Raw genomic sequence first — 13,626 nt, 5'->3', positions numbered from 1 at the left:
CATCTCTAGCTGAGAAATTTAAACTGGACAGCAGTAAGTAGGCACAATGACAGAGGAGAAGAAAGAATCCTTGGCTTCCACCATTAGTTCTTCAAACAAAGTGACAGCTTAATGCTTCAAATAAAAGCTGGATATTCACCAACTTTTGTGCTGTTTAGGAGTATGCTCTTGATAAGTACTTGGAGAGATTCTGTGGATCTTTGCAACGGATGGAACAGATCAATCACTATAGAATATTCATTGATGTTTTCCTTGTAGGCTTGAGTTAATGAAGGCAAACCGCCTAATTTGTTTTATTTATTTAAACACTTATACCCGACATTTCTGCCCTCATCAGAGTCACCAAGGTGGCTCATGAATTAGAATCATACATAGCAAGAACACATCTAAAAAGCCATTAAAACAATCAAAAACACATAATTAAAACCAAGATAAAATACACATCCAAAAAAGTTCAGTGCTTTTCCCTGTGTATTATATACATGAAACTGCTGAATGGGATCTTCACATGTTATTGAGTGAAATGTTATCAATATTTGGATGACATACAGCTATTGGTGCTTTGCATGTGATTCAGGTAGGGGCAGCGGGCATCCTGGACTATTGTCTGGGTGTTATCATCAGCTGGATGAGAGCCAATAAAAGTCCAGAACGCTGTTTGAAATGATTTTTCTTTGGGAAAGTATAATTCTGTGTTCAGAGGTGTCTTATATCACACTTTCAGAGGAAACTAATTAGATGTTTTAATAAAGTCGTGAGGGTCACAGAATCGGGCCTATTTAAAGTAGCCATACCCTGATATCCATGGTTCTTGCAGACTGGGGTTGCAGAAAGACTCTCTTACCTTTTCTGAAAGCACTTTTGTAAGAATTTTAGACATTGTATTTTAAATTTAAGATAGGATAAGGAATGACATGTGTGCTTTTTATTTCTAATCTCATTGACTTATGGTAATGTTTTTGTATCACTGTAGTTCTTTTTATTTAATTATTTCAAGAGTGATTAGATTGCTTTTAAATACAGATCTTAAAAGATAACATTGAGAGATTTTTGGCTGGGATACAAGGTTTTTCACTTGATGCCTGGAATAAATAAACTTCTGGCCTTTCTTCAGTCAGAGGGCTGATTACCTGTTAGAAACTGATTGTTAGAGAGAATAATCATCTAAATAACAGCCTTGTGGTTTAGTAGTTAATGCATTGCTTTGGAACAGTATTTTCCATGTGCCTGTTTTAAAGTAATGCTTAGTTCACAAAACATTGTCTACTTTAATCACCTACTGTATTTCCCTCTCCCTCTTGAGATCAGCCTCAGGGATTTAATGAGGTGGTGATAGTTCTTTTAAGTAACCCTTAAGACCTAGTTTCTCTACCCATATCGATTCAGTCAGGGAGTTCATTTCCTTAGAGTTTTCTAACTTATTTATCTCTATGCCATCTTTGATACACAAGCAACCCCCTCCCCCAACAAATCCTTCTCCGTCTTGCCTATGGACCTTATACTCTGGAATGACCATATTCCATTGATTTCCCCCATCCCCCATTCCACCATGTTTCTGAAACACACTGTAACTAAATTGTCATTTAGCACCAAGCACTACTGCTCCTCCATTTTCTCTTGGAAGCTTCTAGCATTGGCATATAGACACCTGCAATGGGTTGCCATCACTTCCCTGGCCCTTTTTTCCCTCTGCAAATGGCCCTCTGCCATCCTTCTCTTACTCCCAAGTTCTGTTGTGCTCTTAGCAATATTACCCTGAAGCTAAGTTGGACTGGGTTGTCCTGAACCAGAGACTTAAAACCCTTCTTCCTGGTACCACTCTCTCATCCGTGCATTGAGGCCTTCAGTCTGTGCCTTTCTAGCTGCCCCTGTGTGTGGAATCTGTGAGAGTGCTACCTTTGAGGTCCTGACCCTTAACTTTCTGCCTAGTAACTTAGATTTTTCCTCCAGGTCCACACAGCTCCCTTTTCCAGTTCATTGATGCACAATCACTGACTCCTCCCCAGCACTACCTATTAACCTATATAGGCAGTGTGTGATGTCTGCAACCTTTGCACAAGGCAGGCAAGTCACCATGTGGTCAAAATGCCTGTCACAGATCCTGCTGTCTATATTCCTAGTAATTGAACCAACGAGTACCAAAATCCCATCTCCTCTCAACCCTTGGTATGAAAGGATATTGGTCTGTCATCCAAGGCAGAGTCCCTTATAAGGGATCATGTCCGTCCTCATTCTGATGACCTCCATCTCAGCAGACAGAAGAGCTGTCAGCACAGGAGTAGGACTGTTCTAGTAGGTCCCTGAAGGTCTCATCCTAATACCTCTCTTGACCCCAGCTTCTCCAGGTTAGCAAATCTAGCCTCAAGGGAACAGACCTGTCCCCTGAGAGCCAAGAGCTCCATGCATTGAACACACACCTGCAGTTTCTCCTCAGAGGGCAGATAATTACATATGTGGTACTCCCTACAAAGCACTGAATACCCCCCACTCCCGTGCTGGTTGTCTGCAGTCATAATTGGTTTGGTAGTTGAAAGGTGTTGTAGGGTTGCAATATGGTGCTTACCTGAATCTGTGCAGATTTCTGTAGTGGGAGGGATAATGCAATACACTGCCCTCCTTGCTACTGTGTAGCTTGTATGTCCTTTTCCAGGAAAGTCAGACTACAGGGTTTTTCTCCTGCTTCCCCTTGAACTTCCAAGTTCAACTGTCTTGGTCAAACGTCCTGGATGCAAGCCCTCACAGGATACCTGTGTGTCTTTTTACAGGGTCTGACCTCTAATGAACTCTGCTTAAAAGCTGTGAGCTGTGGCTGCACCCCCAGGAGTTAGACAGTAACAGTCAGCCAGCTCACCTCACAATCAGCTTCACATCTCGGGATGTTATTATATCTGAGTCTTCCCAAGATTCTTTGGCTACCTTCTCCAGTTGCCCCCACTCCTGGTGACCCACAGAGCACTTGTGCATGTGTATTGAAATTGGCTAATCTAACTGACTCTTCAGGGTCCCAAGAAGAGAATGGTTTGTCAGTATTTGCCATTCGAGACCTTTGAAAATAGAAATTCCAGGAGATTGAAATGGGAATCTTCTGCATGCAAAGCATTTGTTCTGTGACTTAGCAACAGCCTCTCCCCAGTACTTCTGCAACCTCTTCACCATCTGCCCTACAGTTAGAAGCTGTCTCCCATCGTCACAAAAGCAGTACCAGATATTATCAAGTTGGCATTTATGTTCTTTTATTTCTTTTCAAAATTAGACAGTTATTGCTTCCTCTGTTTAGTGTGCTCTCTCTCTCTTTCTGCTCCCTTGTAACTAGCTGATATGTATCAGGAATATTGTGAAGAGCTGTTTTGGTTTTGTGTCCTGCTGGTTTAGATGAAACTTGCATCAGATTAAGGAAGAGTGGAGCCAGGACTCAGCATGCACATATCTGCTAGCACACAACCCTTCACTCTTCTGTTCCCTCCCAAAACAGTTGTTTTTAAAAGGAGAGCATGATTCTAACTTTGCATCAATTACAGTGCAGTCCAATGCAGAATTATACCCTTCTGAGTCCACTGAAGTCAATGGCCTTAGAAGGGTGTTTCTCTGCTTAGAACTGCAGTTAGTTTTTCAATTTCAACTGCATTAAAAAAGCAAACAAAATAAAATCATTGTCAGCATTGCATAAACTAAAAATCATGTGTTTTTCAAACTGTGGGTGCTATTTGGGAATATTGACAGGTGGAGAGTTAGCACATGAAAGTGTCATACAAAATAGCAATTAGGAAGAAAAAGATAGCCTAAAAGCCAAGGCTCCTCCTTGACAGTCATTAGAGGAAGGAACACCACGCCTGTTGGATAAGAGCAACCCACAGAGTTCTTTGAAGATGGGCTGAAGGAAGAAAAATACTGGAGTTTGTTCACATCAGGGATCTCTAAAGCTCAGAGGAAAGGTTTAAGACGTCACTTTTTTATTCAGCATCTGCATGCTGATAACACTTGAAGCCTCCTGATGGGAGCTTGTATATGTCAAAAGCTGTGGCAACATGAACACGTTTTCCTGCTTTTCCATATTGTACTCTCCAAATACTTTTTCTGTGTTACAAAGACATGTCATGGGAGTGGTCCTGTATAGGTATGGAGCTGAGAAAGAAGTGGCTGCTGCTCTGTCACTTACATAGTCTTGTGATATCTGTGTCTTTCTGAGAAAGTTAAGCATAATTGGCACTCTTATGCTTTTACAGGTGTGAATGTGATTTGCAGAGAATTCAAGAATTAAGATACTTTAATGTGTGAAGTAGTCTCTTGCTATATATATATTTACACCTGCATTTGTGTCATCTTTGTAATCTTGTGATGAGGCAATACTTCATCCAAAGTAGGAAGAGGGTAGATTCTGTGTTGATTCCTGTGGTAGAGCATCAGGTAGTAAGTGAGGTCAAAGTCCTCTACTTGAGACCCTGGAGAACTGCATCCAGTCATAGTATACTGACTTTGCTAGAGCAATGGTCTGACTCAGCTGAAGGCAACTTTGTGTGTTCTTTATGTCAAACAAGTAAGCTGAGCAAAGGAGCCAGTTCCATTGGGTCAGAGGAGCACGTTCCTTGAAATATTTTTGAAATATGAAGTGCAAGATAGGCACATTTAACCTCCAAACTATGCATTTTATATGGGTATAATCAGGGCTTTTTTTCAGCCGGAACGCGGTGGAACGTAGTTCCGGAACCTCTTGAAAATGGTCACATGGCTGGTGGCCCCGCCCCCTGATCTCCGGACAGAGGGGAGTTTAGATTGCCCTCCGTGCCGCTGGAGCAGCGCGGAGGGCAATCTCAACTCCCTTCTGTTTGGAGATCAGGGGGCCAGGCCACCAGCCATGTGACCATTTTCTCTGAGGGCAACCCACGGAGTTCCACTACCTCTTTTCCCAGAAAAAAAGCCCTGGGTATAATAGATAAAATGCTGCTGCCAAATATTATAATTCCAAATTCAGTGGACATTGTGAAATACTCACACACCCAAACATGTGATTCCATGCTTCAGTATTAAATATTTGTGGAATCTGAGGTGATTGTGGCAATACAGATGAGAGGTGAAGATGGTTGACATGTGTCCTCCATATAATAATCATCTAGTGGTCTGCTTGTAAGATAGTTACTAACAGTGCTATCCTAAGCTAAGTTATACCTTTTTAAGTTTGCTTAGGAGGACACCATCAGTCCCATATAATGTTCCAAAGAGGGTTCAATAATTTTCCCCTTTCTTTTTTTTCAGGGAAACACTGGCATTCTGATGGGCATGTTTTTGGTGTCCTTTGTCATCTTGGTGGCTTTGATAACTGTCCTGTCCGGCATTGGGGTCTGTGAAAGATGCAGCATTGGAAGTGGAGGAGTCTACTCAATGATTTCTACCATCCTTGGAGGTCAAGTTGGAGGGACCATTGGCCTTCTTTATATTTTTGGCCAGGTAGGAATATTCACTTCTCAAAAAAAATCCCTTTTTTATAGATGTTTTCAGTTGCTTTTCCAAGTTTTGCCCAAGACTTGTAGCTTTTACTAAATGTTAATATAACCACCTTGAAAGGGCCATTGTGCTGTGTGACAAAACTTAGAATTGTATTCACCAGGACTGATCAGTGATGGTAGTAAAGGGAGCCCTTCCTGTTTGTTCATGTGGGTTATAATTCTAGGATCATAGCTTCAGAAATAATGCTGATGACTAGTTCTTGGAGTGAACAAGTACAAGGAGTAGCTGTTCAAAGAGGGAACTGGCCAGGCAAGTAAATTTTTCTGAAACATTGTCATATCAAGCTGGCTTTCTTCTTTCCCTTGCCCATAAAGAGGATATTGTGTTACAACAAAAATATGTGTACAACACTGGTAATGCTGTTGATTTTGATTCCACAAGGCAGGCACATATGCTCTTTTCAAAATATTGAAAAGCAGTACATCATGCTCATTCCAATATGATTGCAATAGGTTGATTAGTTGTGTAACAGATCTGTTCAGCAAGAATTGCAACCACATCAGTGGCTATGGTGTAGATCCGGACAGTTTAAACACCATATTTCAAAAATGTATTGCATATGAATCCTAGAATCCATATGTAATCCTAGAATCAGCTTTCTTATTACTGCAGTCAGGTACAGGGACTTTTGAGCACACTGATATTAGGTATGTATGGCACTATCAAGTCCTTTTGCCACAGAAAATCACCAGTTATAAAAAGAAGACCCTTAAATACCTTAATGAGATTCTTTACCCTTCTCACCAAAAAATCTTTGCTTTTCTTCTTTCCCTGAAATCTGAAATGGTCTCTCTTCTTTCAAAATAGGGTTAGGGTTAGAATTTTTTTCAGTGGTGGCACCTATTCATTGACAGTTCCTTTCCATAAAAATTCACCAGCTTACTCTGACCACATATTCAGGAAATCAGAGAAAATGTTTTTGTTCCAACACAGTATGTAAGCTGTTTAACTGAGTTAGGAGGCATTTTATTTCCTACTGTATAGTTTGTACCGCTGTGCTGTTGTTTTAAGTAAATGAATGTTATGAGTTGTGGTGGAGCCTCTTTTATCGAAGTATTATTTTTGACGGACCTTTTAAAACCACCTTGAAAGAGTTTCTTGATCCATGTGAAGAGTTATAAGTACTGAGATAACATATCTTCTGGGCTTTCCAGATTTTAAATTCATGGTTTCTCATAATAGTTCAACTGAAATAGAACTATCTTTTAGTGTGTTGCAGGTGCTATGTACATTACGGGATTTGCTGAATCTATCTCTGATCTTCTGAGTCTCAGTAATATTTGGGCAGTGAGAGGCATTTCATTTGCTGTCCTTCTCGGCTTGCTTGGAATCAACCTTGCTGGTGTGAAATGGATAATCCGTCTGCAGCTGTTGCTGCTCTTTCTACTGGCTGTTTCCACACTGGATTTTGTTATTGGATCTTTCACGCATCTAGATCCAGGTAGAAATTTTCTTGATTTGATCTGTTTCACTTTTGTGCTTACAAGGACCACAATATCCCCCTGTTTCATTGATTACTTGAGGAATTTTAAAGACAAAAGAAATGTATAGAAGAGAGTGACTTGCCATGCCCTATACATCCAGCTACAGCAGTGTTAACCTAATGTATCTGTGTCATGAGAATGCAAAAGTGTTCATTGCAAAAGCAATTCAGTAGCAAGAGGAATAGTGGGATCTGGTACCTCAGTTTGCAACCCAGCTTCTGGGTACTTAAGACCTTTTTGTATGCAGTGGATTTTTGTGTGTGTATGCAGGTAGCAGGTTCTTTTTAAAGAAAGTTAAAAGTGCAGACTATAAATTGATTATTTGGCACAGAAAAAAGTACTCTGTGTTACAGCAAACAGGTGAAATAACTTGCAAGATAATGTTAGAATGGTTTTAGACACATTTGAGAATTTGGAGAAACACAATGAGAAAAAAGCAGCTGTTATCTTTCTTGATGCCGAGAAGGCCTTTGAGCATTTGAATTGGTCTTTCTTGTTCAGAATTTTGAAGAGAGGAGTTTTGGAGAGAATTTTGTGAAATGCATGAAGTCAATCTATATCTCACAAATGGCTAAAATTATGGTCAATGGTCAACTAAATAACCTTGTGAGATTAAAAAAGGAACACATTAAGGGTGTCCACTATCACCACTTTTAGTCTGATGTTGGAGATTCTGAATAGAGACATCAGACAAGATGAAAGGATTTCAGGGGGAGGGGGAAAATCAAGGAAGAGACATACAAACTGAGAGCCTTTGCAGATGACTTAGTCTTAACTCTGGAAGACCCCTTAAGAGGAATTGAGACCCTGATGTAGAAACTGAAAGAATTTGGTGATCTGGTGGGTTTCAAAGTTGAACAAAAATGAACCAAAAAAAAGATGCTAACAAAACGGGAAGGACCTGGATAAACAGCTGCCCTCAGGGTGTGTGCTTTGAATGAGCTGCTGAAGACACAAATCCTTCTTCCAGGCACAAGGCTGGATGCAAGGGCACCCAAAGACCATTTTGGGGTGGGCTGCTATTGCTCTCTCCCAGGACGCCCTCGTGTTGGGGGTGGGGAGGGGGGCTTGTGCCTGGAAGAAGGATTTGCATCTTCAGCAGCTCATTCAAAGAACAGGAAAAGCTGTTGAAGAAAACAGTTTAAAGGGGAAAAAAGGGTAAAATATTCAGGAATTACACTGACAGAGAAGAACTGTATGCTGTTTCAAAATAACTATGAGAAAACTTGGAAAGAAATAAGACAAAAAGATATGCTGAGATGGGATAGATTACAATTGTCTCTGTTGAGAAGGATGTTAGTTATCAAGATGAATGTTCTTCCTTGAATGTTGTTTTTGTTCCAGACAATACCGATTCTAATGTCAGATGTACCATTTAAACCGTGGCAAACAGATATTTCCAAATTTGTCTGACAAGGGAAAAAATCAAGAGTTAAATATAAAATACTACAAGATGCAAAGGAAAGGGGCAGTTTAGGGCTATCAGATCTAAAGCTGTATTTTGCAGCCTCATGTCTGATGTGGATGAAGGAATGGATGACACTGAAAAATGACAGACTTCTGACACTAGAAGGACACGACTTGTGATTTGGTTGGCATGCCTATTTATGGTATGATAAAGTACAAACCAAGATTGTGCCCAAAGACACCATTGTGGATTTCACTACAAGAAGCCTTTTATAGAAAGGAAATGATAACAAAACAGGACTGGTTGACTCAGGGCTGGTGCCAGAGTTTCTGGTGCCTGAGGCTGAGGGGGGGCAGCTTCAGGGCTGTTGCTGCCCCCACGTGCGTGCATATGTGCGCGCACACACCCAGACTGTTCAGTTGCCCTGCACCGCCCTGGCCACCTGCAGTACCTGGCCCGCAGCTGTGTGCTAGCAGCCAGCGGCAGCCGCATGGGGCAACTTAGAGCTGGACCAAACGAGACGAGGGTTGCGCAAATTTTCTTGGGAAATGTAGGAGAAGCCTTCCCCTCTCTGTTGCTGCTCACTGCCCTCTCTGAACGTGTGTGTTTGTGTATGGGGGTGGAGCCCCAAAGCATTCCCCATCTCCTGCCTGTTGCCTCACAAACTGGAAAGGAGCGGAGGAAAAGTGATAAGTTTCTTTTGGGGAACTGGGCAGGGATGGGACAGAATAATGACAGAAGAAAGCAAAGGAGAAGGGAAAGGAGAAAGTGGGAAGGACCTAGAGAAGCAGCTGCATCTCAGGGTGTGCGCTTTGAATGAGCTACTGAAGACGCAAATCCTTCTTCCAGGCACAAGCCCCCCTCCCCACCCCCGATGCGAGGGCATCCTGGGAGAGAAGCAACAGCAGCTCACCCTGGAATGCTCTTTGGTTGCCCTCGCGTCCAGCCTTGTGCCTGGAAGAAGCATTTGTGTGTTCAGCAGCTCATTCAAAGCACACACCCTGAGGTGCAGCTGTTTCTCTAGGTCCTTCCCACTTTCTCCTTTCCCTTCCCCTTTGCTTTCTTCTGTCATTATTCTGTCCCATCCCCCCCAAGTCCCCCAAAAGAAACGTATCACTTTTCCTCCTCTGCTCCTTTCCAGTTTGTGAGGCGACAGGCAGGAGATAGGGGGGAATGCATGGTGTGCATGCGTCCTCCAAGCCCTCCCGCTCAGTTGTTCCATAGCGCGCACACCTGCCTCTGGTGCCCCCTCTGGCGTCTCTGTGCTGGTGGCGATTGCCAGACTTGCCTCCATGGATGCGCCAGCCCTGGATTGACTCATGGAGATCTAGTAGTGTGTTTTTGGAAGACTGTAAATTGAAGGCAAGAGAAGAACTATTAGCTAAAGGTTATAAGTGTTAATGGTTCTTTTATTCGCAACTGCTAGAAAGGTTTTAATTGAATAAAAAAGAATGGGGATTTCAGAAAGAGAGGGCAGATTTTGAAAAAGAAATATGTACAAATGATGATCATATAATTATGAAAATGTATAAATTGTTATTGAAACTTGATAAGGAGGAAGAATGTCAAATAATGTATGACAAAATGGGCAAAGAATTTTGGGTATAACATACAAATGGATCAATGGGAAAATATGTGGTTTAGGGCCTCAAATTTGCTTTGTGTTCTACTCTCAAGGAGAATTTTTATAAAATGATGTATCGTGGTATGTGTCTCCATACAAAATTGCAAAAATGGCTAAAGGTGTCTCAAATGTTGGAAATAGGGATGTGTGCTTCAGGTTTGGGATACGGGTTTCTAATCTGAATTGGGCCCGATTCAGGATGTTTTGACATTCCCAAATCTGCCTCAGCATTGCTGAAGCGATTCGGGAATACCAAAGCAACACTTACCAAAGTGCTTCGGAATGCTTTGGTAAGCTTAGGCTTCGGGTAGCACGGAAGCAGTTTTTCCTAAACAACGGCAAGGAGACACAATGCTTCCGTGGCTAGTGGGGCTTTCTAGGTGGCTGGGGGTGACATTTTGCAAGCAAAATGCATCAAATTTGCAGGAGACCCTCTCCTAACCCTCCTATCATGACCACCCAAGTTTCAGGGAAATTGGATTTCTGGGGTCCAGAAGTCCCCCTCAAAGAAGATCTCCATTATTCCCTATGGGGAAAATGGGGGGGAGTCCTAGGTGGCTGGAGGTGGCATTTTGCAAGCAAAATGTACCAGATTTTCAGGAGACATACATCTACCTGTGCTCTCATGATAACCCAAGTTTCAGGGAAATTGGACTTTGGGGGGACCATGTTATGCTCCCCCCCCATTAACTTACACATTCATTATATGTAAGGCATTTAATTACTCTGCTCTGGAGTGGTTTTGACTTCAAGAAAAGAAAGATCTTTGCTTTCCATGTTCTGCATTTCTAGAGTCATCTTAACCTTACTACTATCTCTTGTTTGTCCCCCGCCCCCCATCTTTTATGTTCCTTTATCCACCCAAATGATTCAGTTGTGCCTTGAGAGTGCATTTATTTATTTGGTATTTTTTTACTCTACTATTCCTCTGAGATGCTCAGAGTGGTGTACATAATTCTTCCTGCCCTCCATTTTGCCCTCAAAGTATCCCTTTGAGATAAGCATCTGAGACAGGAGAAATACAGCAGGTCATACACTTGATTTTGTTTTCTGTGGGGGGTAAAGTATATGGTTTGGTAATGGGTGAATTTTCCACTGTGCTGAGATTCAGACTCATGGATGCTCCAAACCTCCACAAAGGTGGGGGGACAATTAGTCCCCACCAGGAAACTGACGGATCCAGAGGAGTTCCTGATGAAATTACTGGGAGAGGTCATCTGGGGATTTAGAGTGAGCTGCCACCAATAAGTGACTGATACCTAGCTCTGTTTCTCCTTAACAGCTAAGCCTGTCAGTGGAAGTCTTGAATAGGTGCCTGGAGAAGGTAATGGGATGGATGAGAGTCAATAAACTGAAGTTCAGTCCAGGCATGACTGAGGTGCCGTTGGTCAATGGTGAAGCTGCTCAGGAACTGAGAAACCAGCCTGTCTTGGAGGGGGTTGCACTCCCCCTGAAGGAGTAGATTTGTAGTTTGGGAATGCTACTGGTTGCTGGCTTATGGTAGGAGGCTCAGGTCTCTGTGGCATATAGTGCCTTTTATCAGCTCCAGTTGGATCATCAGCTACAGTTGTTGTTCACAAAGCATGATCTGGCCACAGTGATCCATACTCTGATCACATCCAAGTTAATTTACTATAATGCACTCTACATGGGACTCACTTTGAAAATGGTTTTGAAACTTCAGTTGGTCCACAATGCAGTAGACATGGTTGGTTACAGAGATTGTCTTACCCCTGAGCTGAAACATGTGCACTGGTTACCCGTCAGTTTCTGGGCACAATTTATGTGCTGGTGCTTACTTTTAAGGCACTAAATGGGCTGGGGTCATGGTACCTGAAGGACCATCTCCTTGCAAACTATCGAGCCCACTAGTTAAGACCTGCCTTTCAAACACTGTGCTCTGCACCCCATTCTACAGAGGTGGTGACTAGAGACATTTTCTGTGGTGGCACTTGCCTCTGGAATTCTCTCCCCTTTGAAGCTCATGTGTCACCTACTTTACTGACTTTTGGGTGCCAGGCTAAAACATATCTTTTTACTCAGGTTTTTAATTTAGGGTTTTTATTTTATCAGCTTTCTAATGGTCTGCTTTTGTTTTATTGATAGTTTTTATGCTGTTTATGTCTTAATGGCTTGTGTTTTAATATTGTGGTTTTTAACTGCAAGCCATCTCGAGCAGGAATCTGAAGAGGCAGATAGAAATATTCTAAATAAATATGTTAGACTGAGAGAGAAAATAAGGATCATATAGTAGGATTCATGGCAGAATGGGGATCTCCCAGGTCCGAGTCTAGCACTGTAACCATGTGCCATGTTAACCTTATGGAATTCTTAAATTACAATTAACATTCCAGATTTAGAACCAGATTTAACACTGGCAATATACATGTAATTGTTCCATATGTTGATTCTGGTATCCTATTAAGAACAGTGTATTGTTTCTCTTTGCCCAACGGAAGTTAAAATTGGTTGTTCTATTATTTAAAGTGGTGAAACATAGTGCCTATAAATATGTAGTTTTTTTTTTAAAGCTTGATGATACTGTTATTAAAGTCCATAAAAATTAAATGTAGTTACAGAAGTAAACAGAAGGTGTCACTTCATCTTCAGTTTTTATCATGTTGTAGTCAAAGACAAAATTGCTTATTTAATATTAACTTTATTTGTGAAAGTCTAAAGTAAAAAAAAAACAGCTAGAACAGGAATTCAAGTTATGTTATGTTGCAAACATTCCTATTCAGTTTATCTGGAGAAAATTTCACAGAAATGTCTAATGTGCTTTAAATGACAATTGCAAGATTCACAATTACTGGACCTACTTACAAGTTGTTAAAAGGTCTGTCACACTTTTAAAATAGCTGCTTTTCTTTTTCCTGCTTTTTTTTAAAAAAAGTGTTCCAATATATCGCTGTTTTGAGATTGCCCACAGTAATTTGTGTCTGATGTATTGGGTTAAAGCCACTTCTTGGAGGCTCTGCTGGATGTCTGTTTTACTGTTTTATATTGTTTAAGCTGCATTTTATAGCATTTTATTATGTTTTATATATTGCTGAACCTATGGTTATTTGATATTGTGAACAGCCCTGAGTCCGCTTATGGGGATGGTGGGATATAAATCTAATAAATAAGTAAATATGTACCACCTCAATTTTTTCCCAGCCTTCCATAGCTTCTCTTCAGAATACTGTTGTGCTAATTACCTATTTGTTTATGTTAGGGTTAACTACCATTACCCTTTCACTCTTGTGTTGAGTCATCAGACCTACTGATATGCATCTCTAAATTGTCTTCCAGTTATTCCCTTGATAGTTCTGCAATTGAATGATATCTATTTGTTTGTTTAACTGCTCCTGCCCAGCTTAGTGGGTTTGTTTTCTTGTGACACTGCACAGGGACAACATGGTAAAAAGAATGTAGAGTAGATACTTTCAGTTTAAAATAATAGCAGGATTTGAGTCTGGTGGCACTTTAGAGACCAACAAGATTTTCAAGGAATGAACTTTCAAGAGTCAGAGTTCACTTCTTCAGATGCAAGTTGGAATGGAGATCCCTGAACCTTTATATCCCAGACAGAAGGTGGGAGGGGTGATGCAAAGGTACAGTGCAGC

General features: G+C 41.3%; 1 protein-coding gene across 1 annotated transcript in view; it reads left to right on the top strand.

Moving 5' to 3' along the window:
* SLC12A8 (solute carrier family 12 member 8) overlaps positions 1-13,626 on the top strand; it is a 79,887-nt gene that overhangs the window by 5,757 nt on the left and 60,504 nt on the right. The window contains exons 3-4 of the mRNA XM_054972943.1: positions 5,251-5,442; positions 6,712-6,943. Coding sequence (XP_054828918.1) covers positions 5,251-5,442; positions 6,712-6,943 — 424 coding nt within the window. The remainder of the gene's footprint in view (positions 1-5,250; positions 5,443-6,711; positions 6,944-13,626) is intronic.

Source organism: Eublepharis macularius, chromosome 2 (assembly GCF_028583425.1).
Source record: "Eublepharis macularius isolate TG4126 chromosome 2, MPM_Emac_v1.0, whole genome shotgun sequence".
In the NCBI taxonomy this organism is placed as follows: Eukaryota; Metazoa; Chordata; class Lepidosauria; order Squamata; family Eublepharidae; genus Eublepharis; species Eublepharis macularius.
The sequence above is the reverse complement of the archived record's forward strand: the minus strand, read 5'-3'. Positions and strand labels throughout refer to the sequence as shown.